Here is a 27,579-nt window from a genome sequence, read left to right on the forward strand (position 1 = left end):
AGATCGCTGACATGACAAGGTAAGATTGTTCCTTTTTACTCTCTCAATCTTTAATTATGGATTAGTTTGCACTTTACCGTCAGCACTCCAAGAAAAGTGAGCGTCAACATACAGTAGCCTAACTTAATAGTTTTATTTCAAGGTTGTAGTTTACTAAGGCTATTTTAAACAATGGTAGGCTATTTTGTTTTACTTTCACTTACATGGACCTCATTTGACAACACATTTTGGTAGATAAAAAAACAACACTATCTTTATGAATCCCTAATTTGATATAGCTTACCAACCGACGTGATAATAGCAATTGATATTAGGCCCTAACTGGATTTTGTAAGTGCCATTATTTTTTTGACATTAACACCTGACAGAGATCACCTCTCTGTGTGCTTACCGAACACACCCAACGTGATGTTACATGACGTGCGTCACCAACAGCAGGTGCATGGAAAATATGCTTGCTGGTGCACCTCCAAGATCTAAAATAAGGATTGTGTTAGTTATTCGTATTGTTTTTAATGTTGGGAAATTCTGAGGATCTCGATAGGCCCATTAAATTCAGAGAAGCAGAGTTTATTGGTTACATTCAAATTTTACAGAAAAACAGGCTAAATAGCTATAACTACTCTTAGCAGATTCAGGCAGAGGATTTGTGAGCATACACATTTGAGTAACATTGATGTTGCCCTTCAAGATGATTTGTAATGTTTTTGGTGATCCCTTTACTTTTAACATAGGTTACTACCAGAAAGTTACAATTTGTTCACTATTTCCGGGTTTTGACTGAACGTGGCATTTTGATCATCTAACTTTTCTTTGAGTGTTCTCTGAGTTTTTCTAGTAGAGCAACACAGTCTTTGATAATGCAAACAAACTAATGTTTCAACACTTTCTTGACTTTGTCACTCCATAAAAAGACACATATACAAACATTTATAATCAACCCAGAACATTTTCCTACATTGTTTCTTCCCAAATCCCCACAATCTAATGAATAAACAGAGGTAGACTACATGATACTGATGTCATCTATGTGTACTGTGAATGTTTTTTCAAGCTGAAAACAGACACAGCATTGTAACTTGAAAAAGGAGGAATATGTCATTATTTAATTATATGTTGTATTTCTTATATCATTGTTCAGATGGGTGCGGTATTTAATGTACTTGAGAAGTTCAGACTGGAAACTTACTACAACCAGTTTTTCCAGTTGGGTGTGAAGGATGAGAGAGATTTCCTTGACGGTGTAACAGATGAAGATCTAACCAGCATGGGTATGGTGAACCTCAACCTAAAGACAAACACTGTCAATATTTTTCCACCTAGTGAGAAAAGAAAAGAACCATGATCTATTTAACATTAATATGATAAATAGAAAAGAAAATGTGAATGGAATGATATATGTGGATTTTCTTTCTGCTGTGTACTGTGAGACTATTGGTTTAAAGGTCTGATTTATAATAACAATAATCAAGAAGTTACACGATTACTGAAAGACCATTTTTTTGTATTCATTCTTTAAGGTTTAAGTCAAGTAGAGAAGAACCGTTTTTCAGAAATGAAAAACTACGTTCGAAGACTCAGAGCTCCAGAGTGCCAAGTTCAAACTGTGGCCCCTTTGCAGAAATCATTGGAGCCATTCTGTCTGATGTACACATATCCCAAATGTCCTCAACTAAAAGAAATTAAAGGTAGGAGTACAACATCGTTTTGATAAACTATTTATGACCACTGGATGAACTTTGACACGCCACTGAGTTGTTAATCACACAATGTGTTGTGTTGTTTGAAATAGGATGTGGTTACAGTGATCATAGTGCAGACTTTGCAGACAACCAGAGAACATTGTAACACAGGTCATCTTTGATATTCCAGATATGGATCCATTACAAAACACTGTGGAGGACCTGATGTTAAGGATCAGCCATCTTGAAAATGTCGGCAATGCAAAAGGAGTCTGTCTCTACACAATCGATGGGATGCCCCTGACAGATGATCCCTTCTTCAACACTTGTGAGCAGATCTGAACACTTAAACAGTCTAGAATTAATCAAGTTTTATTTTATTTTAATTTGACTTTACAAACATGTACAAAAATAATATACACATACAGTATGTACTGTAAGAAATACCTGCTGGACATAGTGAATCTTTTAGATGCTTAAAGCTTCATGTTTCCATCCAAAGTTGTTTTTTTACCAAACAGTGAGCTAGAATTTAAGTGATTACTGGACTTTAGAGGTCCACAGTCATTCATCCTGGCCACTATCTAATAAATACTCTAAAACTAAATGCTAAATCAAATAACTAAGTTTCCTAAAAGTCACTATGCTAAACTACGAGCTAAAGCTAGCCTACAATTAAAGCTAATCCACTAGCTAACTAAGGAAAAGGTTAATACTATCCAAAAGATATATGCATAACTTGAAGATTGGTTCTTCTAGTTTCCATAAAATATCTTAGTCTTATCTTAGGACAATTTAATGTCATACTGCATATAGCAAATAATATGCCTTTTGAAAACCCCAGTAATGGATTTCCGGTGGCGCCATGTTGTAGTAGACAGGGGGAAATTTTGCTCTACAAAAAGCCAACTAATAACCAACCAATTTTCAATAACTAATGGCAGAAACAAAACTAAACTAAAGGACAATAGTTAAAGAAAGTAGAAAGAAAGTGGGGTAACTAAACCCCAAAACCACTTTTTTCAGCTATAAACCTATGTATTTGAGTTCTTTAGTTCTAAAGGAGATGCTTACTGTTCTTTTTTTGTTGTGCTAGGTTGTGCACAGTTGTTTGCACAGAGGTGCAGAGTTGAAAGGTTTAAAATGAAACAAGAGTGAGATGAGTAAGCTAAATATAATTTCATATAATGTCCATGGTGCAAATCATATATATACTGAGTCAACTGAAGAAAATGCAATGTTCCATATAGCTCTTCTACAAGAAACACATTTAACCGAGGTTTAACATAAAAAACTGAGAAGGGAATGGGTAAACCATGTATTTTATGCTTCATATGGCAAGAGAAGAGGTGTAGCCATATCAAAAAATAAATCAGTACCATTCTCATGTTAATGAGTCTAGACGCCCAAAAAGCTTTTTGTGAAATGAAGTTTTTTATACAAGACTTTGGCAGAGTTTGGGTTTAACAAAATATTTATAGATTGGGTAAAAATTGTTTACAATAACCCTAAGTCAAGAATCCGAGTAAATGGATGTTGCTCAGACTTCTTTTTCCTTAAAAGAGGGGTCAGAAAGGGAGATTGTCTTAGTCCATTACTGTTTGCTGTTAGTGTTGAACCCCTGGCAGAGTCAATAAGAATGAACAAAGACATAAAAGGAATTAAAGATGAGGGGGGTTTGGAACACAAAATATTGTTATTTGCAGACGACATATTAACCTATATAAGTTAACATTCCTCATCTATTCCAGCTCTGTTAAATAACTTGGCTGAATATGGAGAAATATCAGGATATTTAGTTAATGAGTCTAAATCCGTAGCTATGATGCTCTCAGGCAAATATCCAGCAGAACTAGAGAAGAAGGTGCATTTCAAATGGTCTAACAATGGGTTTAGATACTTAGGTATCATCATTACCCCTGTCATATCACAGCTTTTTGAAGCAAACTATGGGAAATTGATTGGAGAAATCAAGAGGGATATAGCTAGATGGGAAATCCTGCCTCTGACTCTGATAGGAAGAATAGAAACTGTGAGAATGAATATCCTGCCAAGATTATTATTTTTGTTCCAGTCGCTGCCTACAAGGGTTCCTAACTACATTTTTAAAACACTGGACAAGATCATATCAAAATGTATTTGGCAAAATAAAAAGGCTAGAATTAAGTATACTTAAGTATACTGTTCTTTGTGCACTTGCCTTTCTGACAGAAAAGGCTCAGAGAGGAGGTAAGATTACTAATGAATGCACTAGGGAAGCATTGAAAATGTGGTCGATAGTACGAAATAAATTGGGACTGTCAAACTCCACTTGTAGAGCTACTAAAATAGCAGTAAATCCAGATTTTGTACCCTCCACTATGGATACAGGTTACAACAAGTGGACAAACAAAGGATTGATTTATATAGCATGAGTGTATAAAGGACAAAACATGAAGATGTTTGAACAACTTAGAAAGGAGTTTAGTCTACCTGCACAAGATTTTTTTATACATTTCTACAATTAAGGAGTTATCTTCAGAACCATAAGGAATGGGATAAAATTTGCAGAGCTCCCTCTGAAATAGAGGAAGTAGTTATGTCATTTACAGAAAAAGAAACAAAGAAAGGTGTTACAACATGAATCTGAAGATAACAACATGAGGGTTAAAGAAAAATGGGAACTAGAAACAAACATTATAATAAGAGATGAACAATGGGAGGAATCATTCAAAGAGGGACATAAATTAACAAACAGTCCAATTTTGGAGTTTGACTGGAAAGTCAAAATGTGATACTTTAACACCCCATCCATCACCTCAAAATACAGCAATACTTCTGAGTTATGCAGGAGGAGATGTGGACTAGTGGGGGAAGTTACATATATTTTCGGGACTGCCCGAAAGTTGTTGATTTTTGGAAAAATGTACAAAAAGAAATAAGTCAAACTCTGGGAATCAATCTAATCTTGAATCCTTCACTCTTTATTTTAGGTATAGCTCCTGATATCAGCATGGACAGAGACTTGATTTCCTTGCTTAGAATTTTGCTATTAATAGCAAAGAAACGAATAACAGCATCCTGGCTGAAACCACAGCCTCCCAACATAAATCAGTGGAGACAGAGATTAAAAAATGTTTTCATCATGGAAAAAATCACAGCCATATTACAGCTGAAAACAAACAGATTTGATGTAAAATGGGCCCCAGTGATGCAGGTACTCAAGTCACCTCTTAATATTTTTATTTTTTACTTTAACTTCAGTTTAATTTATTTTACTTTAAATGCACTTGTCTCGTGGCAAATTACCAATATGTTTGCAGAACAGGTAAGTCAAGCAAAAAAAAAAAAAGGATTGAAAAAAAGGTGTGAATTCTGCCATATGTGTGATTATATGTATATAAGGTTATGTCTATCTAATGTAGGTATGAATTAATGGGTGTGTGTTTACATGTATGGATATGGATATATAGTTAATTGGTAAAATGACGAAAAGATTTCGTGAGAAATTGGACAAGTGTAACTGAAAAGCATTTCCTGAAGTTGTGTGTTTTATCTGTGTACTCAATAAAAAATAAGTTCTAAAAAAAAAAAACAGTAATATTTACCAATAGGAACCTGACACATTTTTTTTCTTTTTCAATTGAACATATGTTGTATTTTAGTTATGTTTAATGGACAAAATGTTTTGACTGCAACAGGACTTTAAACATGAAAATGTTGGTCTGTATCTGTTGGATTTACAAAATAGAAAACTATCTGCTAACAAGTTCAGTATATTAACATAAATGTTGATTTCCTCATGCAGGGTCTTTAAAGGAGAGACATATTCAAAATGGATCTATTATTTACGCCATCTTCACACCAAAAGAAAACCTGAGACAGGCTCCACGGCAGCCAAAGCGAGAGGTTGCTAAAACCATTGGAGATGACGTGGTGCGCTGCCACATAATGCTCAAGGTGAGACTTAACTCAGATTATATTAAACCATGATTGATGGATATCTTTAATGTATTACTCAATCTATTGACCTTTTCTAAAATATTTAGAGGATCACAAATTATTATATTATATTACATAAGTAATTTCCCATATTGATGTCTTATTATATACAGTATATATATATATATATATATATATATATATATATATATATATATATATATATTTATATAGTTATAATTTTTCATCCTAGAATTATACCAAATCTTTTTGTTATTGTTTTGTTGTTGTGTTTCTATTGTCATGCAGGGTGATTTTGAGTTGTCGGTGAATTTAGAAAGTGACACCATCACCAGCCTGCGACTCAAGTTGGCAAATGAAAGTGGAATCCCAGCACACGTCCTTTGTTACAAGTAATTTAGACTTACTACTTCAAGTATTGATATTATTGCTAAAACTGTGATTTTATTTATCTAAATATACTTTTGCTTCTTCTCTTACATTTACAGAGGTGCACATGCTGTTGGTGACACCCTGCAGAGTTGTGAAATCTCAGAGAAGTCCACAGTTTACTTCTCTTTGTCCTCCTCTTTGGATGACACTCCACAGGATGAGACATTCTTCATTAATGACGTTGTGCCTTCAGTACAACAAACACAGAAAGGAATCAGTGTGTTGCTGTCTTCACTTTATGTTCTGGTAAGTTACTTTTTGATGCATAAACAGTACTACTGTGCACAATTTGATGACCCCTTACTTCATATGTTTTTTCATACAGTATGGCACAGAATCTACAGCCACTATCAGCTAGCCTTTTTGTTGGATGCTTTGTTGGATCTCCCAGTTACTGCTCGTATCAAATTCAAAACAACAAAAACAGCGCCTCACCTAAACTCTATACGCCAGGTCTACACTCCCACTACAATTCTACAATTCTACAATTCACTTAGCAGACGCTTTTATCCAAAGCAACGTACATCAGAGAGTAAGTACAACACAAGCAAGGATCTAGAAAAAAAAAGGAACAATGTCAATAAGAGCAAACAATCAGCTTTGAGTCTGATTGGACACACAGGTGCTGACAGGCATTGCACAGAGGCAAAGCACAACATTGACAGCAGTTCTTGAGAGCTCTAATCAGTATAGAAACCATCTTATAAGTCGTTGTTATCAAACAAAAACAATCGTCACAACCATCATCATCATCAATGATATCGAAACCATCATCATTAAGTTAGTAGGTATTCATGAAAGAGCTGGGTCTTTAGCTTTTTCTTAAAGGTGCAGAGGGACTCTGCAGAACGAATGGAGTTTGGAAGTTCGTACCACCACCGGGGGGCGACAGAGGAGAAGAGTCTAGTCAGCGTCTTAGGACCCTGTTGTGAAGGTTGGATCAGACGCCTTTCATTGGCAGAGCGTAGTGGGAGGGAGGGAGTGTAGACCTGGATGACAGAGTTAAAGTAAGGAGGAGCCGTTTTTGTCGCTGTTTTCTAAGCAAGCAGCAGAGTTTTAAATTTGATGCGAGCAGTAACTGGGAGCCAGTGTAAGGAGATGAACAGCGGAGTGACATGTGCTCTTTTAGGAAGGTTGAAGACCAGTCGTGCTGCTGCATTTTGTATCATCTGCAGAGGTTTGATAGTGCATGTAGGAAGACCTGCCAGTAGAGAGTTGCAATAATCGATGCGTGATATCACAAGAGCCTGTACCAGGAGCTGTGTAGCATGTTCTGACCGGTAAGGTCTGATCTTCCTGATGTTGTACAGGGCAAATTGACATGACCGGGCAATCGAGGCTACTTGAACCTTAAAAGTTAGCTGGTCACCAATCATGACACCCAGGTTCCGGGCAGACTTTGTGGGCATGAGTTTGGTTGTTCCAAGCTGGATATTGATCTGTGGTTGCATAGAGGGACTGGCTGGGATGACAAGGAGCTCAGTCTTTGAAAGATTGAGTTGAAGGTGCCGTTCATTCATCCATAGAGCTTGCTCTGAGCAGCTTGCCCCTGTACTCACAGACCTGTTTAATATTTCGCTGGAGTGCCGCATTGTACAAAGATGTTTTAAGGAATCAACCATAATACCTGTAGCTAAGAAGTCACAGGTTACCTGCCACAATGACTACAGACCTATTGCACTTACCTCAGTGCTTATGAAATGCTTGGAGCGGCTTGTGCTTGACTACATTAAATGTCAGATTCCTGTTCCTTGGATCCCTTGCAGTTTGCTTATAGGAAAAACAAATCATTTGATGATGCTATTTCTGTGGCCCTGAACACTGTCTATGAACACTTAGACAAGGGGAAATCCTATTTCAGGATGCTTTTCGTAGACTATAGTTCTGCTTTTAATACTATTATCCCTTCAAACCTGATACGCAAACTGTAGTGCCTTGGTTTGTGTGATGCTATCTGTGAATGGATTTTTAGTGTTATGACTCTGAGACCTCAAAGAGTTCGAATCGGAGATTGTCTGTCTGATGAAATTGTTTTAAGCACTGGGTCACCGCAAGGCTGCATTCTAAGCCCATGGTTGTTCTCCTTGTGTACTTATGACTGTACTGCTTTACATGATAATAACGTTATCGTAAAATACACTGACGATACTACTGTCATTGGACTCATTAACTCAAATGATGAATCACACTACAGATCAGAGGTACAAAACTTAGTCAGGTGGAGTGAGTTAAACAATCTAATCCTGAACTCCTCCGAAACCAAGGAGTTAGTCCTTGTCTTCAGACGGGAAAGGGTATCCCATCCTCCCATCATCATAAAGGGCGAGGCAGTTGAGATGGTGAGGAATTTTACATTTCTTGGTGTCACTATTTCAGATGACCTTAGCTGGCACTTACACATCAGTAACATCGTCGAAGTCCCAACAGCGTCTTCTCTTCTTCTTAAGGAAATTAAAGGAATTTACCTTAAACGGACACATCTTACATAACTTTTACAGGAGTGTTATCGAAAGCATCCTCAGCAGCTCGCTGACAGTTTGGTTTGGTAACCTAACTGTGCAGGAGAAAAAATCATTAAATAAAGTAGTTCGCCATGCAGGTAGGCCTGCCATCTCTAGAAGACATTTATAGTGCTAGGCTCCTGTCACGTGCCCTGAGCCTCAGCATTACCAGGGACCCCACGGGTCATCCTGCTGCAAGTCTTTTTGATCCTCTTCCCTCAGGCAGACGGTATCGCTCTATTAAATGCACTTCCGTCATGCAAATAGTTTCTTCCCTTGCGCTGTGCGCAGCCTGAGCAAACCTGCATGATTTACAGGCATGTTTCTCATGTGGCCTAACTGTCTCTGTTTTTCTTCTTCCTTTTTATTTATATTTATTTATTTATTACCTGTTTTTTAAACTCACTGTCCTGCGTCCTTGTCCAATTGTACTGTCTACCTCTTGCAAATGTTTTCCAATGTGGTTTTCATGCTACAAATTGCAATAAACTGATCTGAACTGAAGATGGTTTCTATATATGCTGGTTAGAACTCTAAAGAACTGCCGTCAATGTTGTGCTTTGCCCCTGTGCAATGCCTGTCGGCACCTGTGTGTCCGATCTGACTTAAAGCTGTTCGTTTGCACTTATTGACAGTGTCTCTTCTTTTTTAAACTCTTGCTTTTGTTGTTCTCACTCTCTGATGTATGTCACTTTGGATAAAAGTGTTTGCTAAGTGAATTGTAGAATCCCCCCTCACACACACTCACACACACTCACACACACACACACACACACACACACACACACACACACACACACACACACACACACACACACTGATTTCGGACTCTATCCACAGTATCAAAATAAAGAATAAGAAGCCCCAAAATACATATTTGTATATATTAAAATATTTAGGTGGTATCGTTTACTATTGAAAAAATAATTGAAGTAACAAAAGTGTCTGGTTAAATTTTTTGTACCAGCACTGTATCTCCACTGTAAAGAACTACCAAGTTCTAGATTCAATTTAGTTGTATTGTTAGACCATTAAAATGTAAATAAATAACACTCTTAAAATAGCCCTTAGTTAAACTAAAATAAAAGACAACCAGTGAAAGTAATCTAAAAATAGTAAAAAAAAATAAAAAATAAAAAAAAGTGCTAAAAATAGTAAGCTGGGTTCACTAAAATTTCTAAGTGAACTAAAAGCAGGGTAGAAAATATAAGCTCAAACTACTGTCTGTTAAAATGGCAGCGCCACATTTCAATCAAATGTTCAGTCTATGGTTCACGCAAGCAAGAAACGAGAAAGGAATTCCGCTTGGTCCTAGCGCCGTCCCTTCACTCCTCTCTAGGGTTGCCACCCGTCCCGTAAAATACGGAATCGTCCCGTATTTTACACTTTGATATTGCGTCCCGTTTTGAATCAATACGGGACGCGGCTTGTCCCGTATTTCCAAGATGCCTTGAACTCAGCATCATTCAGCCGGCTAGTTCCCGCCTCCTCAGAGCGTCCGTTGATTTGTTTGTTTCTTTTTTTGCATGAGAAATGAGAGCTCGTCAGTGATTGGGTGAGAGAAAGTCATAGGAGTCAGAAGGAAACATGTCTGCAGCATAGACTGTAAATATTACGTCTGCAGCTGTCTCTGATACCCGCACCGTGCACCAATGAAACGTAAACGGATGCAGAAATACAGACGTGAGCAGAAAGTAATGACTGGCTTGACAGTGTCAGTGAAAATGAATATAATGTAAAGGAAACTATTGTAGGCCTACTTAATATATTTTCTCCGATGTTTATAGATAGGTTATTCCAGTATAGTTTGGATAGTGTGAATATTTTTCGGTACATAAAACAAAAAGATGACATTTATTTTAGCCAAATCTATATTCACAGTTTGGCCTGGGCGAGATATCATCAATACAACATCAATACATCGACAGAAGACACTTAATTAATAGAATAAGAAAATAGTTCAAAACCATATTAATAGTATCATTCATGATTTCATGAGAAAACAACAAAAACGACAGACAGGAGGACAGAATAAATGAATAAAAATACTATTCAATTCGAACTGTTTATTTAATTAAAAATCTGTCATCTTACTGCTCCCCTCTATGTCACAGCAGTGTCAAAAGCACTTCAATAATACTCTGTTAATGAATTAATGTTAAGTTAATAACTTTATTTGAAGTTTAAGTTAAGTTGCAAATTAAATAGGCCTAGCTAGTAGTAAGCATCTGCTGAAGTCGTGTTAGGTGCATACATTACTGTATCTGCCTGAAACTGAAGTTTTGCGTTTTTGTAAATTATTTCAGAAAAAAAAGTGTTAATAAAGCACTTAAAACTTTAAGTATGACTCTTATTACTTCATTAAAACCACGTTTTAAATCATGATTCACCACAACTGGTGCCCCACCCCACCGTTGGGCCAGTGGTGGTCAGGCCCCTACTGAGTTGCACCCTGCTGCAGGGTGTCCTTTATTTTTCTGCTTGGAAGGTGGCAACCCTACTCCTCTCCCTCGGCGTACACCTTCCTGTTGTCCTGACGTCCCTCCTCACTCGCACGCTGCAGCTGCAATGGGGAGACAGCAACCTCAGTTTTTGTATACCCGAGTAGGGGCCCACACACACTCTGCAGGCTTGAACTTGGACACATCTCTTTACTTATCTGATAATGCGCGTTGAACCAAGTCTCTGCCTTCGTGCATTGTCTGACTCTCACACAGTCATAGCCACAGTAATGGCAAATCTAGCAAAACATTTGCCATATTAATTCATTTTACTATAATCCGCCCTCTGGACTAAATACTGCTGTAAAATATTTTTTTTTGTCTTCTAGAAATATCATTGTACAACCGAAGAGCTGAAGAAGCTGATTTCCTGCGTACGAAAACTGACTGGATGTAACCCTCTCGCCCAAAGTTTGCATCAGTTACTTTGCAGAAACGAAACTATTACCAGGAATCAGAAGGTAAACAATAAGGAGTTAGAATTGTTATTTTTATTCTTATTCTTTCTGTGTGTGCTTCACCAGTAGCCGTTTCTCCAGATGTTCTTGTTTTTGTTGTAGATTGCAGTTGTTGAAGGCTTGTACGTGCTCTTCAGGGAGCTTTTGCCTCAACTCGGAACACAACGAGGGGAGAAAATCATTGAGGACCTGGATGTCTTTGAGAATTCTCTGTACTGCTGGGCACATCTCAGATCAGAAGCTCAGGTATGATGATAGAAATGTTGATAGGGGTATGAACGGTAATTTAAGAGATTTTTGATTTAACAAAAAAAATCTATGGCTTTCCACTAGTCAACTTATGACTTCTTCGGTTCGCCTTATTTTGACAGAAACTGACATCAGACCATGAGAACTTTGCCCTCATCACTCTTCAGTCTGATGATGGCAGCCGTTTCTGTGAACCAGTCAGAGTGCCTGGAGTACCTGTTGTCCTTGAACAGGCAAACGTTCTCCAGAAAATCAAAGGTAAAATGAAAAGTATGACAGGTCATCAACCTTTTCTAAGCGCAGACACAAATGTGAATATGAGAGGATTCACAGCACAAGTAAAGGGAGAAAAAATAGATAGCAGCCACAGCATTGTATATTATTGTGAATCAGCAATGCAAATGTAGGAGGTGCTTGCTCAAAACTGCTGTTGTAGGCAGTTTGGTCTATGCAGCTAGATATTCAAACGTTTTCAGCCCTTTTAATTAGCTGCTACATTTTACTGTTAAGAACATAAGACAGGGCTGCAGTATAGATGACATACAGACATTTGTGTGAAATAAATATGAAACATTGTTACAGTAATGTCAAACACACTGTATAAGGCCGGAGATATACTTTGCAATCACAAGATGTAGTATGCACATGAACAGTAGGGGCAGTGTGGAGACAGAGGGGATGTAAGGGATCAACACAGCAGCAGGGACAACAATGGCAGAAGGTTTTGCAGACAAGCTGATGTGTAACTGAGTTCAGAATGATCCACATCTGTAGGATGTTTTAATTGCCACTGAACTTAGTGCATAGTGAAGTGTGTGAACAATCATGCTCATTATGCTGCTGGTGTTGTATTGTTAGGACCGAGGAATTGTGGGATATTGAGTATTGTTATTTTTGAGTGTTTGAGTTTATATTGTGGTTTCCTGGAGTTCATTAATATAAGACCATTTTGCTTTGAATTATAAACCTTATATTCAGGTTATGGAGTTTTTTATTTGTGGGGATTTGTCATTGAATGTAAGGGTGTACACTTTTTGTGTATTATCCTTGTGTGACATTTTTTTTAAATAATCCAAACAAAAAACTCAACTAAAACTTAAAACTACAAAAACAACCGACTTATCTTAAATGACAGGAGAAAGACCTGGCTGGCACCCCTAAAACAAAATATTAAGGGGCTATATGTAACTTTAAAAAATACTGCGTTTGTAGCATTACTGCAGGCCGTTAGGCGAACTACACCAGTAACCTGTTGCTCGCTCTCGCTCGCGTGCTCGTCATACGTGCTCCTACGTGCTCGTACGTACACAAACGAGCATCATCATCGGCCACCAAACACTGGATATTTACCAGCATAATGTTTACAGAGGAGGTAAGTGGTCATACACATGTGAAAGTCTGTGAAGGAGTGAGTCTGTGTTGTGCTTGAGGCCAGTCGTTTATTTGTACTAACAGATTCCATATTAGATTCATTCTCCATCCTACAAACGACAGTCTCTGCAGGCACTGGCTGAGAGCGGGAATGTGTGATGAGTTTGTCTGTCTTTGAGAGATCCTACGGTGGATAGAAGTGTGTGGAAGGTGGCCTCTGGCTGTAGCGGGAGTGTGTGATGGGTTTGTACTGTTGATCTCTGTGTATACAGGCAACACAGATAGACAGTGAACATCTACTTTTTCACATCAGTTAACCGTTCGCTTATTAATGGGGGATAAAAAAGATTCATACATGTAAAAAGTTACATATAGAACCTTTAAATTATCAAAATAAAAAACAACTCAAAGTCACTTAACAGTAGTTTAACCATACAGTCAGTTTCTCTTTATGTATTTTCTGTTTGTTCTGATTCTTCTCTCCTCTCAGATGGGGAGAAAATTCCAAATTGCACTGAAGAGATTTTGCGAGAAACATCTTTACAGAGAGCCAGTGACATCGAAAAAATCTTGCTCAGTTTGCCACCATACATCAAAACCTACCCTCTTTGGATTGACCATAACAAGACGATTGGCCAGAAGTTTGTACCATCAAATTTGTACTTTTCTCTGTTAAATTAGAATATCTAATATTTCTGTGTGTTTTTCCAGATCCTTATCAGATACTGTGGCATACTTACATAAATATATGCTACATCTTATACCAGTTTTTGATACATGAAAGACATGAAAAGACATTGCTCCGACCAAGGAAAAGTAATTATAATATTAACTTTCCAGTAGGGATATCAGCAATCAACACTGGCAACTTGCACGTGCTATAACTATTGTTCATGTTTGTTAATGAATACGTCCATATTTATTTTGGGATCCTGTAGCCTTTCTTTTACTGCCACACTGAAGCTTTGACTCTTAATGACCGCCATAAATTCCTCTTTAGTGATATTCTTGACCCTGAAAGGATAGTAACATTTGTGAATATGAAATTTTGCAGACTTTTGTTTTTAAACTTTGGATTAAGACTTGAGCCTTTATTCAGATCTATCTTTGTGCAATTATGAAAGCTTTCAGATAAATATGGAGAAGACTTTTGGATGCATGGTGGAAGAATTAAAAACTCCCTCCAATCAGTGGCTCAATGTGACCCCACCTCTACAGTTGAAAGAGCTGGGACAGTGTGGGAATCGCCTTGTTCTGCTGACTAAAGGTACTCCATAAAAGATCTATCAGTATGGGGTATTTCTAACTGTGTTTGATCAATAAATACACTTTACAAAAAGCAGGAAAAATACCTTACTCAATACCTATATTACAAAGACCTTAATAATCCAAGACACATTAATCCATCATGAGCACTTTAGCAACATTTAGCAAAGTTACAGTGGCGAGAAAAAAAATATTTTAAGAGGCAGAAACCAGACTTATGATGAACAGCCATCTACTGAAACTGTGTCTGGGCTTGGAAAGTGGGATAGAGGGAGATGCAGGAAGAGGGATAGGGACAAAATGGGGAGTTCAATTCAAATGTATTTGCACTTTTTGCATTGTGGAAATAAACATTTACTCCCGTAAAAAAGTAAAAGTACATTGGAATAATTTGAAGCATTAACTACTTCTATATTAGCCCACTCAATGGTAAATATTCTCTTTTTTACTTTAGTATTTATTACATTAATTCAATCAAAGTTGTTGGAAGTAATTCTATATTTGTCTTGTCTGACTGATCTTGTTTTTGCTTTTTGAAAAGTTTTCATGAAGCAGATGTCATCAAAGATCAACTAAGAAAATGTGTTATTTTACTATTGAAAAGTGTTTATCTTAATGATTCTGAATCTTAACAAATATGAAAGACAATACCATTCCTTTTCTTTACTACCTTTGATATTTAGTACCATGTTTGTTCGAATTTGTCATTTAAAATGTTCTTTTTCTTTGTTAGACAACCTTGGGGTTTGTCTGGAGAAAGACAAATTATCCCCTGACATGATCAGAGTGCGTGAATGTTTGAGTGGAAAAGAAAAAACAGAAGATGTGAATCAGTTGGCAGCCAGGTAAAATATCTCAGTGTCTCATATCCACCTGATGTTTCCCAGAATCAAGGGAGCACTTTGATACAATGTGCTGATTGTTATGTATTTGACGTTTAACACAGGACTGGTGATCACAGAGATGACGGAACATTTGTCACTACCAGGAATCTAACAGAGGCTATACTGGTAACACTTTGACTGTCTCTCGTCTTATCATTTCCTTGTAAGACTAAGATATAACACATTTCTTTGCTCGATAATTGCAGTATGTAAGCAGTCCTGTCGTAGTTAAAGATGTCACAAGACAATGAACCCCAAATTGCTCTTGCTGCTACGCCAGTGTTGTTTGAATATGTTGGAATGAAATAGTACTGATGCACAGTTCGGCATTTTAAGTAGTAGACTTTGCCATCGCTGTGTGAATATGGTGTAAATGTGACCTGTAGAGTGAATGCACTTCAATTAATCCAGAAGAATAGAAAAGTCCATTTACCATTTACATAAAAAAAACAATTGTACATCAGATTGTCTTCCATATATAAAGATAACAGATATTAAAGGAAATGTATGCCAAGTGAGCAGCAGGACACACCTGATTGATTTCATGCATTCAACAGAACATGTACAATATATTTATACACATAACATTAAAACATAACATCTCCTCATATAGAACATGTGGAAATAAATAAAAACACAAAGAATAAAAAAAATACTTCTTACAATAATAATAATTATTACATATACATATTTATATACATAAATGTGAACATTTACAATTAAAATTAAAAAATGGAAGAAGACTACCTGAGAGTGCGGGGGGATGCATTGATGTGCAGGAGTTAAGAAAGGTACAGAGGAGTGAGGTTATTGATGGCCTTAAAGATGAAGAGCAGAATCTTCAGAAGTCAAAGCTATATTTACCCAGTAGCCAATGAAGGACTGCTGAAGGACAGGAATGATGTGAGCGGCACAGTTCTGGACCAGTTGAAGTTTGAGGATGGACTTAAGAGGGAAACCAAAGAGAAGTTGCAGTAGTCAATGCAAGATGTAACCATGGTGTGAACAAGGCAGTTGCGTGAATGGAAATAAGCGAACCGAGTGACATTATTGATGTGAGCTTGGAATGATAGTGTGCTGTTGAGGATGACACCCAGACCTCTTAACCTGAGGGGAGGGGGAAACTCAGGAGGGATCAATAGTGAAAGAAAAAAATTCAAGTTTTGAAATTGTGGATTTGGTGGCGATGAGGAGAACCTCGGTTTTGTCACTGTTTAATATGAGGAAGTTGCAGGAGAACCAGGATTTGATTTCCTGTGAGCAATCAGAAAGGGAAAATAGGCGGGAGGAAGAAGGTGGGTTTTGTGGACAGGTAGAGCTCGGTGTCATACGTGTAGCAATGGAACTGGATGCTAAATTGACGGAAGATATGGCCAAGAGGAAGGAGATAGATGATTAACAGAAGTTAATAGTAGTGACTGGAAATGATGCCAGTTATTATGGAGGACAGAGACGGTAATCAGACTTTTATCAGGACAGTACGAAGAGGGTCTTATAGCTATAACCAATGGTTCCATGGGGAGTACAAAAAGTGACAGAGAAATTGGTGTCCCTTGCTGAAATCTGAGAAAAAGCTCAAATAGTTGTGAAATCAAGTAATTAGTTGAGCCTTCAGCGGATGAATCAACAAATCAACAAATCTCAATACCAATACATTTAAGCACTTCCAAAAGATAAGGCAATTCAACGAGGTTGAATGCCTTGATTCAATCAATCTTTCAGAACAAATTTTATCTTGAGACACTTTACAAAAAGGAGGTAAAACACCTTACTCTTTGTTATTTAATATTACAAAAGAGCGGGTAAAAATACCTTACTCATTCTTATGTTACAAAAAGCAGGTAAAAGACCTTACTCATTGCTATATTACAATGACCCAGCTTTTAATCCTTCATGAGCACAGCACTTAGCAACATTTAGCAAAATTACAGCATCAAGTGATAAAATGGTGACTTTGCAATAATTTTGGCATCAGAGTGAAGGATTGAGATTGGTCTGTGGGACACACATTCTGTTGAGAGTTTGTCAAGTGTAATAATGGCACTTCCTAGCGATGAGGTCAGAAAGCCCTGTTCAAAGGATTCCACATAAATATAACAGAGAGACCCTTAATTTTTCTTGAAATAGTTTAGAAATGCCTATCAGGTCCAGCTGCCTTAACCCCTTTCCTGGATATCACGATATCACACTTGCATGCCTGCTGTCCACACTGCATCCATTAAATATTTATTTCTTTGCTCTGTGAATTTCTGTTCCCCCCTTGCAAACAGTTTGACATTTAGAGTGCGGTCACACTGGCAATGTTGTCATACCGTGCAATAAATGGCTCACAGTGAGACAAAAAAAAATGTCTCTGGTCATGACACAAGTCAAAGCACAATAGGAAACAATTGAATAAAGCCGATTTTTACAGGGCTTTGTAGCTTGTGGCAAACGTTAGATTGATTTTCTTTGGGACAGTTGTTATCCTCTCCTGTACATTCCTGATTGCATTAATGGCGGTCTGCATTAATTTTCTTAATTTGCCAGAATAGTAATTTATTGGGTTTTTCACCCATGGTCAGCTGGGCACACTTACAGTATGATACTTTTGACTTGAACTTTGTTAGGTGCTGATCGACACAAGCTCCTCTATGGGGGAGGAGTGCTATGAGAGTGCTGAAATAAAGAAGATTCATGCTGTAAAAGAGCTCTTTGACAACTTTGCATCAAGGACCATGGCTTATGATTTTCATCATATCATTGGCCTCGTAGAATTCAACTCTGTGGTGAAGACTCTCAACACATTTACTGAAAATCTGGAAAAGTTCAAGGTAAATTCAGTTATTTCTAAAATCAGTCCTTTTTATTGAATTGAAATTTGCATTTTTGTGTAATGCAATAGTAAACCCTAATGGAAATGAAAGGATTCTTTGTCTACTTTATGTAGGAGCACATTCGTAACATCAAGGCAAATGGACGTACTGTGCTGTATGACGCCCTGAACCATGGGGCATCTGAGCTGGAAAAGGTCAAGGCGAGATTCCCAGATTGTAGACTCCGCATTATATGTCTCACTGATGGAAATGATGTGGGGTAAATGTCATTTTTTCTAATCATCTTACATGTCTTGTTAATGCATGCCTTGTGAGTACATGTGTTTTGACTCCCTTAGTGTTCACAGTTTAATGACTTCACAATGATTTTAAGGTAGCTGACGTTGTAGCCTAAATACTTTCCATAGATCCTCCGAGAAGCCAGTCCCTGTTACAGTAAAACTGCTAAAATCTGACATTGTTGTGGATTCGATCCTCCTTGGAAAGGTGACAAACAACATGCTGCATGGAATCAGCAATGCAACAGGTATGACATCTCTGAAAGTCAGCTTCATTCATTGAGTCTATTTTGTTTATGTATTTAAAAATAGGGACAGTGTCCATTAATGAACATTAATGTAAATATGCCAGATTGTAGCCATAGGATAACTTCCATCTGTGGTGCCTTGGCAGGTTGGTGGTTCATGTATAAATATATATATATATATATAACCACAATGACAAGCAAAAACATAAACTGTACATTAGTTGACAGAGACATATTTATGCAAACATATAAAGTGGCCGTGTCATTTTGTTGAAAACAAACCAGGATAAAGTGACCTTTAGAGTTAAAGTGCTTAAAGTTCCTGCTATGGAAGGTGAAGTGCCTGAGTATTATTAGTAAAAGTGCTGTAACTGTAACTGCCTGTAACTTTAAAGTGCTGGTGTGATTGCACATAGCCCTATTGCACTGAGTTGCATATACAGACATAATAATAATAATAATAATAATACATTTTATTTTAAGGCGCCTTTCAAAACTCTCAAGGTCACCTTAGAGAACGGAGATAAAAACAACAAAGTAACAATACAACGATAAAATTAACGTTAAAAACACAAAAAACACAAATGTACAGGATGTAAAGGAGTTATGAGTGGAGAATGATCAGACTGAATATGCCAGTTTAAAAAGATGTGTTTTGAGATGAGATCTGAAAATGGAGAGAGAGTCGATATTACGGATTTGTGGTGGGAGGGAGTTCCAGAGGTGGGGGGCAGAGCGGCTGAAGGCCCTGGACCCCACGGTGGACAGGCGGGCGTGTGGTGCAGTGAGTTGAATGGAAGAAGAAGACCTGAGAGTGCGAGTAGGTGTGTTGATGTGCAGGAGTTCAGAGAGGTAAAGCGGAGCGAGGTTGTGGATGGCCTTGAAGGTGAGGAGCAGAATTCTGAAGGTGATGCGATGTTTAACCGGAAGCCAATGAAGCTGCTGTAGGACAGGGGTGATGTGATTAACAGAGGGCGTTCTAGTGATGATGCGAGCGGCAGAGTTCTGGACCAGTTGAAGTTTGTGGATGGACTTGAGAGGAAGAGCAAAGAGAAGGGAGTTGCAGTAGTCAATGCGGGATGTAACCAGGGTGTTGACGAGGATGGCAGTACTGCTGGGAGTGAAGGACGGCGGAGGCGTTTAATGTTACGAAGATGGAAATAAGCAGACTGGGTGACATTATTGATGTGAGCTTGGAATTATAATGTGCTGTCTAGGATGATACCCAGACTCTTAACATGTGTAGGCACGTACTATCTACCTCTTTCAGAGCCAGAAACACCTTTTCATTTCCTTATTCTTTCATTCAGTCCATATCCCGCTGTGTTAGTGAAGATTCACGTTTGTCCGAATAAAAATCCAGGTTGTTTTAATATTTACATGTATAGGTATACTATACTACAGTATAACGTATAAAACAAACTACTTTGTCGAACATGGCATGTCTTTTTAGTCGAGGAGCCTCGAGTTGAAGGGGCTACATTACTCCGCAGGGAATTAGAGCCTACATTTACATCGGGAGATGTTAATTTAATTTGGGCTAATTAATAAACTAAACAGGATAGATTAAGAGACAGATTTAGTATTTTCAAATACGATTTTCAAATATGAAATATTATGATGAAATGAAAATGAAATGTTAAAATAAAATGATTATTAAAATAAGGTAGGCTAACACCATGAGCCTAGTTTGTTCTTATATTTCATTTTGAACTGTTTTAAAGTCACTTTTCTCCCGCTTAATTGCATCTAAATGAAAACGAATTTTAGGTTAAACACCATTCCACCAGTTTTTACCTGCATTATTATTAGGATTAGGGTTAGGGGTAGACTTCATTACGTGAGAAGCCGTCTTATCCCACACCACTTCTCTCTCCTTTGCCACCGCAGCAGTGTTAAATGGTAAATAGACTAGAGCTTGTGTAGCGCTTTTCTAGTCTTCAGACTCAAAGCTCTTTCACACCACAGGTCACACCCTGATGGCAGTGGTTGTTATGTAGTATCATTCATCAGAAGTAACTAATTCATTCATACACTGCCACTGAACAACATAAACCCAAGGGTTCCCCAAGGACACGTCAGACACGTTGCCCAGCTGGGGATCAAACCCTCTACCTTCCGGTTGAGAGGCGACGACTCTTACCAACTGAGCCACAGCCGCCCCATTACATTTGGCCCTTCTTCTTAAAACCTGTTCATATTCGCTGTATGTCTACATGACTATGTAGTAGGCTATATTTCTAGATGGTTATAGTACAAGGATCTCTTTTTTGTCACCTGTTGCCATGGTGAATCATTGTAATGGGGCTCCATTAATGTTGGCTTTTTAAAATGGTGGTGCATGCGTTAAACACCAAGTGAACCTACTCAGAGTTGATTTAACAAACTCAAATCAGCTGTCTGGAACCAAAAATTCAGAGTTTCCCACCTGAGAGTAAATCAACTCAGAGCTCAGGGTTAGACTGAGAGTTTCTCCAACCTTCTATTTTGAAACGGGCCCCAGGAGGACTTTAGCTTGAAATTAGCTGTTGTCTTGAGTGGTTGTAAAGATTAAGTTTCAGTGTGTGCATCTGTGTTATTTCAGCCATCACAACCTATTGAGACAAATTAGCCTTACATTTTTAATATCTCAGTGGGCACTCCTTGATGAATTTGTGTTAGAATTAAAGGTGTGAAATCAAATTATATCCCATCTCTTCCATTACTCTGACAATCCCACTAACCGTGATAGAAATCATTCAGCATCCTGAGCCACCAGAGCCAAGGACTCATGACACAACTTCTTTGATTGTGCAGTTACTCAAACACTTGTTTATCTCTCTTCCACACATGCCCATGGCTTCCAGGTGGCTGCTGTTTCAAACCAGAGACAACCAAAGATGGTCTGAAGCTCTTTGAGATTGAGACGGTTCTGTCTTTGGAGCAGAGGAAACTGAAGGAGAAACTCAACCCGTCCTCCATCACTGAGGTTGGTATTTATTAATTATTGTCCTCCATTCAGTGTAAAGTGGTATGAAAATTAAAGGTATCAGTTCAACACAGTATTTGACACTCCACATCAAGTTAACGTGCTTATTAATGTATCCTCTTGTAGAGTTCTTTGTCAAGCATCTTCCTTACTCATGGATATGATGAAAGTCCAGAGACTTTGTTGCCAAGTCAGTTAAACAGCAAAGTGACAGTGACTGAGAGGTGAGTAATTCAAATGATGACCACTAAGGGTATATAAACAAACAGAAGCCATTTTAACAGATAAGCTATATGGTACAAATAAACTAAAAGGAAATGGCGACTACAAGTCGGTAGAGCACATTTTACAAAGACTGTACTAAGGTCGACAACATTTCTGACACTCTAACACTTTTTGATAATAAGTGTTTTTTTTATAATTACTAACAAGAAATTAACCAATATTGGGTGCATAGGACTTCTATTTTTGTTGATCTGGTTTCAAGACAAGGCTGCACGGTGGTGCCGTGCTTAGCGCTGTTGCTCTTACATTGTTTATCGGTACAATAATAACCTAAACCAAAGACTGTTTACAAGCACACCGAGGCTAATGCTGACTAATTAGAGCCCATTCTTTATTATGTCCCCCTAGCAACACAGTACATGACAAAGGTTCCTACCCAGGTATTAAACGGTTGTGAAGAGGTTCCTGGTTCTAATCCCTGTTGGACAGGTCCTTTCTGTGTGGAGTTTGAATGTTTTCCCCATGCATGCGTGGGTTCTTCTCTCTGTTCATTGTGTGCACTGACTTAATGCTTTTACAATTATAGTGTTAATCTGGGCAAGTGGGGCTAGATGATTCCTTCCGTATTTTTTTGTCTTGAATTTCGAAACAATTTTTAATACAGAAATAATACAGTTTTCATGCCATTTTGGTGTAGGTCAATTTCGTGGCACAACCAACACTCATTGTTAATTTCAGGGCAGCTAGAATATTAAAGTAACTAACCAAATATTTTTCAATCATTTCAAACCCATTCTGATAGCGAGTAACAGGAATGTAATTTTAAATGATTTAATCCTCGTGTACTTTTGATTGTAACAAACCGCTGAGTCCCTGGTAAAGAGTCAGATGGTATTCAAATGTTGGATGCAGACAAAGACTAGCAATGCTAAGGCTCCCAAATACATTTAGACAAACACAACGTTTCGAGCCCAACTTGGCTCTTCCTCAGGTGCTGTACAGAAACAGGTTCAGGTGTTTATTTAACACAATCATGGATTCCCACCCACATCTGAAATATTCCTAATCTCTCTAATTAGTGCTCTGAAGAAGAGGATGCAGGAGACAAAGCAGGGTTGGTTTCTGGAGAAGGACAAACGTATACTGGAGGAGCTGAAGAGTCTGCACTGTGATCCACATCCCTTCTTCAAAGTTTTCCCCTCAGAGTCAGACTTCAGTAAGTGACGTGCTTTTGTGAATTTTTCATTTTTTGTGAGGCAAACGACTGGTGAAGTTTTTGCCACTTCTGTCATACTCTACAATAGCCAACAATAGTAGTCTGCTGCACATGAGGAAATTGGGGGGGGCATAACATCAATATAACGTCATAATCACAACAGATAATTGTTCTTCTTTGTAACCTTGTATAATTTAGATCTCCAAAAAACTGGTCAAACATTTATTTCATAGAATCTTTTTTTTATATTTCTAATTTTGTTATGGACAACACATTTTTAATTTACATGTGTATAATATGTATTTACTGTGCAGTACATCTTGTTTTCAGTTGCACTGTTTCTCATTCATGAATTTTTTATAAAGCTTTGCTGTGCTATGATCAGATATATTTTGGCGTTGCCTAAGGCAGTGATTACCAAAGTGAGGCATAGGACCCCTAGTGGGTCAATACACACTGTTCCAGAAAAGCATGGACAATTTGGAGAGTTTACCTGGAGAGGACTCCCAGGTAAATGTTAGGCTGAAAATGAATTAACAACAAAATAGACTCAAACCCGTGCCTAAGGGCTTCTAAAACCAACAAGGCTGAATCTTTGTTTATAATCTTCAGCTTTCTGGAAGATTCTCATGCAAGGTCCTCCGGACACACCGTATGAGAAAGGAGTGTTTGAGCTGTACTGCCAGTTTGGTCCTGACTACCCAGTGAAGCCTCCACTCGTCCGCTTTGTCACCAAAGTATCCTTTCAAACTACGACTAATATTTTTGACAGAATTACAACTGTTGTTTGGGGCTTGTGTTTTCAGAGCCAATGGAGGGTCAAAAGCTTAAATTAGTATAATTATATTTAAGTGGTACATTTTATAGACTTGACATTACTCTGGGAGCGTCCCTATGTTCCCACATTTCTAAGATTTTTTTCCAAAATGAGGCCCTATGTTCCTTTTTCATAAATTTGTATCAGTTTATCAGTACCCTAACTCTAATCCTACCCTGTGGGAACATAGGGCTGTGGGAACATAGGGCTGACCCCCATTACTCCTACAATTTCCCTGATTTTTTTTTTTTGTGAATTTACAACTCTTAGCTCAGACAGTGCCAAGTTTTCTCATTTTGAGTTTTTTCCCCCTTTTATTTTAAGACTTTAGTCTTGGAAAATCCTCTCTCTGTACCCTTATTAATATTACTTTTATTTATTTATTTGTTTTAATGTAGATTGGGCATAATAAGCATTTAGAGAATCATGCAAACATTTTCATTGAAGAAGAAAAAACGTCATTACTTCAGAGGTAATATTATCTGTTTGCACTTGAGTTGTTTTCTTTAAATGTGAGAACAGGTCTACCACTGCAACGTCAACAGTGTGGGACGCATCTGCCACAACATATTTGACCGCAACTACAACGCCCACATCACCATGAGAGAAATCCTGGAAGCTGTGTATGGACTGCTCATCGTCCCTGAACCTGAGGATCCTCTGGACAGGTGAGATTACACACATGCTTAATCAAGTCACACTTTGAGGTGACTGGTAGGTGGATAACAAAGCTGATTATTAACCCAGAAATATCTTTAGTGATGAGGATGTTATTTATCTATTTGGATTTCCGTCTGTTCTTATAATTACCAGTTTTACCTCCTCTAGAAATCTGTAGCTTCATTTTATCAATTATGATTTGATTTGGTCTTATCAGAACGTTATTTAATTTTTGTGTTTGATGATGATAGTTTGACACTTACTGTTAGAAACTTATGATACACAGTATTTTATTTTATTTTTATTTTATTTCCAATGGAAGCGTTTTGGCAGAGGAATTCATGACGAGCCGTGTGGAGTATGAACGAGAAGCCAAGAAACACACAGAGGAAACTGCAGGGATCTCAATGGATGACATGGAAAAAGTAAAAAGGCTCCTATGAAATTGTCACTGTGTGATAGACATTGTCTTTTTGTTTGGCTGACATATTAAACTGTGCCTTTCCTGTTTAAAATTAATCTGAATCTGAATCGGTATTTATTGCCAAGTACATTTACACATACAAGTAATTTAACTTGGTGTTTCAAGTTTCAAGCTCCGTGTATAATATTGACAAAAGCGGTGTCATTTTTCATTATAAGTATCATTAACATGTCATCTTGAAATGTTTTTTTCCCTTTATTCATTTAAAGAAAATGGTGCTTCCGGTTCCAAAGTTCATACCCGAACATCTGATCTGTCCACTCACCAAGGAGATGTTTGTTGATCCTGTGAAAACGGTCTACGGCACGGTGTTTGAACGCAAGGCCATCGAGGAACACCTGAAACAGTGAGTTTGTTTACAGCTGTTGACATGAATGTAATGTGAGTTAGCTAAAAGTTACAAAAACTACACATTTGCTTATGAAACCAATAAAGAAGGCATTTCCTCAGATGACTTGGCTAAACACTCTTTGCAGACACCAGTATGACCCAAAAGCCGGACCAGAATGCAAGCTTGAGATGGGCGACATCAGAGCAGACCAGGACATGAAGAAAATGGCCATGGATCATCGAACACGTCAAATTAAATAATTCTGAATAAATAAAAACTTGAAGGAGAAAGAGGTTTGATCCGCCTCAGTACTTAAATGCTGAGATGTCAAATAATTGATGTCTGTTCATAATCAGTTTTCTTAATGTTTCCTAAAATATCATAACAAAGATTATGTTCAACTTAGATACTTCCATTATAGGAGTTTGAAAAGTGTAATAATCATAATAAAGCATATGCATTACAGGTGTTTTAGTTGTTAAAGAAGAAAAGGTTTGGATGGGACAACCTTTGTCTTTTCTTTATTCAAGGGACTTTTTTGAGTTAGCTGTTGATCTAAGCTCAATGTTTTTCTATCAAATGTCCTTGTTCTCTATTTTACCAATACAAAAATACTTTTCATGACTACATTTTGTGATGACTTTCTTGGAGTGAAACAAATCAAGGTTCTTGTTCATTGCATTCGACCTACTTGCATTTGCAAAATAATAAAGACTGTAAGTGGACAAATAACATGTTTTTTCTTTGGTCTTTAGTGTGATTTCTCTGCAGGTGTATAAGAACTTTCTTTCATGACAGGTCATCTATTGGTCACTGTAAGGCTAACACAGTAGAATTTTACTCAATAACATGGTTACCAACAAGACTTTTCTAGTAGTCAGACATCTTTTATTGTGTTTTTGCTTTATACTTACTTTACTTTATACTTTATTTCAGACCCATAGGTCCATATCGTTATTAAAAAAAAAGCACAGATATATAAATACAGGACATTAATAAAGGGATATCATCATCTACATGTGATTACAATACAAAGAGACATTTACACCAGTGTTTCCAGAAACACGAGGAATACCTTGTGTTGCTTAGTCTGGGCTGGGTCAGTGACATTATAATGACATTTTCTGAGTTATTTAATCAACACATAAATTTGAACATAAAATTTCTCAGCAGAGCATGAAATGTGGTCACATTATTAAAAACAAACATCTGACTTGCACTCGTCCATCTGAGTAGCTTCAGAAATATTCTGAATGCGTCATTATATGCCACCTGCAGCTTTTTCATTTTAGCTTTACTATAACTGCACAAGTGAGCAGTATATATAGGGGAGTACAGTAAGCTCTGAACAGCTCAGTTTTAACATTGTCTGAGCACATTGAACATTTTTGTGCCAGCATATTAGCTTGAGAATACAATTTGCGGCACTGACGCTGCACATCATCACTCAAGTCATTCCTGATAATATGTCCCAGATATTTGACTTTATCTACCACACTCAGGGATGATCAGAGATAAAGAACAAAGGAAAATTCTGCTTTCAATCGTCCTTTGCTTTTATATCACGACAACGGTCTTCTTACTATTATACTTTATGTCACACTGCACTCCATAACTCAGGCAGATTTTTAGAAGTTGCTGTAGGCCAGCACTATAAGGTGACAAGATTACTAAGTCATCAGCATACATCAAATGGTTAACAATTCTTTCTCCCACCATACAACCAGTCTTATAAGCTTTAAGCTGTTCAGAGAGATCGTCCATATACATAGAATTCCAACTTGTCGGACCCAATTGGTCACTGAAAGGGGTGCCGATATACTCCTGCCCCATCGGGCGCATATGGATTGATGCAAATACCAGGAATGCAATATTCTTATCAAATAAGGGGGGACCCCTCTGTTATGTAATTTCATAAATAATTTACCATGATTTATTCTATCGAAGGCTTTGGACCCATCCTGAAAACACATGAATATAGTCAAGTTTTTCCTCCTGTACATGTTAACAACTTCCTTCAGAGCATATATACACATGTCTGTACAGTGTTTATTCTTAAAACCAAATTGGTAGTCTGTTGTCGCAATGTATTCCTGAAGGTGATCCAAGAGTATTAGTTCTAATACTTTTGAGAGTATACTAGCCAGGGCAATTGGTCTGTAGTTCTCACTGCTGGATATTTTACCAGTTTTGTCTTTGACTGCTACTGGTTACTTATTACTTAAGTAAAGTCTTGAAAAGCGATGTACT

At 37.6% G+C, this 27,579-nt stretch overlaps 1 protein-coding gene across 1 annotated transcript; it reads left to right on the forward strand.

Moving 5' to 3' along the window:
• Positions 1-26,061, forward strand: LOC132979313 (uncharacterized). Its single transcript, XM_061045021.1, has 25 exons — positions 1-19; positions 1,142-1,271; positions 1,521-1,688; positions 1,873-2,010; positions 5,470-5,621; positions 5,913-6,016; positions 6,113-6,302; positions 11,388-11,519; positions 11,619-11,762; positions 11,888-12,023; positions 13,627-13,777; positions 14,261-14,403; positions 15,136-15,247; positions 15,349-15,412; positions 17,896-18,099; positions 18,216-18,361; positions 18,510-18,628; positions 21,475-21,596; positions 21,723-21,820; positions 22,901-23,037; positions 23,650-23,774; positions 24,377-24,522; positions 24,837-24,939; positions 25,208-25,344; positions 25,475-26,061. Exons 2-25 carry the CDS (start codon positions 1,142-1,144, stop codon positions 25,587-25,589), a joined length of 3,216 nt encoding a protein of 1,071 aa, XP_060901004.1. The 5' UTR covers positions 1-19; the 3' UTR covers positions 25,590-26,061.
• The last annotated feature ends 1,518 nt before the right edge of the window (positions 26,062-27,579 follow it).

Source organism: Labrus mixtus, chromosome 8, assembly GCF_963584025.1.
Source record: "Labrus mixtus chromosome 8, fLabMix1.1, whole genome shotgun sequence".
Taxonomy (NCBI): domain Eukaryota; kingdom Metazoa; phylum Chordata; class Actinopteri; order Labriformes; family Labridae; genus Labrus; species Labrus mixtus.

Bases quoted from the DNA above. Each gene is read 5' to 3' on its own strand.
- LOC132979313 (XM_061045021.1), top strand. From the start codon at position 1,142: ATGGGTGCGGTATTTAATGTACTTGAGAAGTTCAGACTGGAAACTTAC. The intron at 24,523-24,836 runs GTGAGATTACAC...TTCCAATGGAAG, and splicing joins CCTGAGGATCCTCTGGACAG to CGTTTTGGCAGAGGAATTCA. The intron at 25,345-25,474 runs GTGAGTTTGTTT...CACTCTTTGCAG, and splicing joins ATCGAGGAACACCTGAAACA to ACACCAGTATGACCCAAAAG.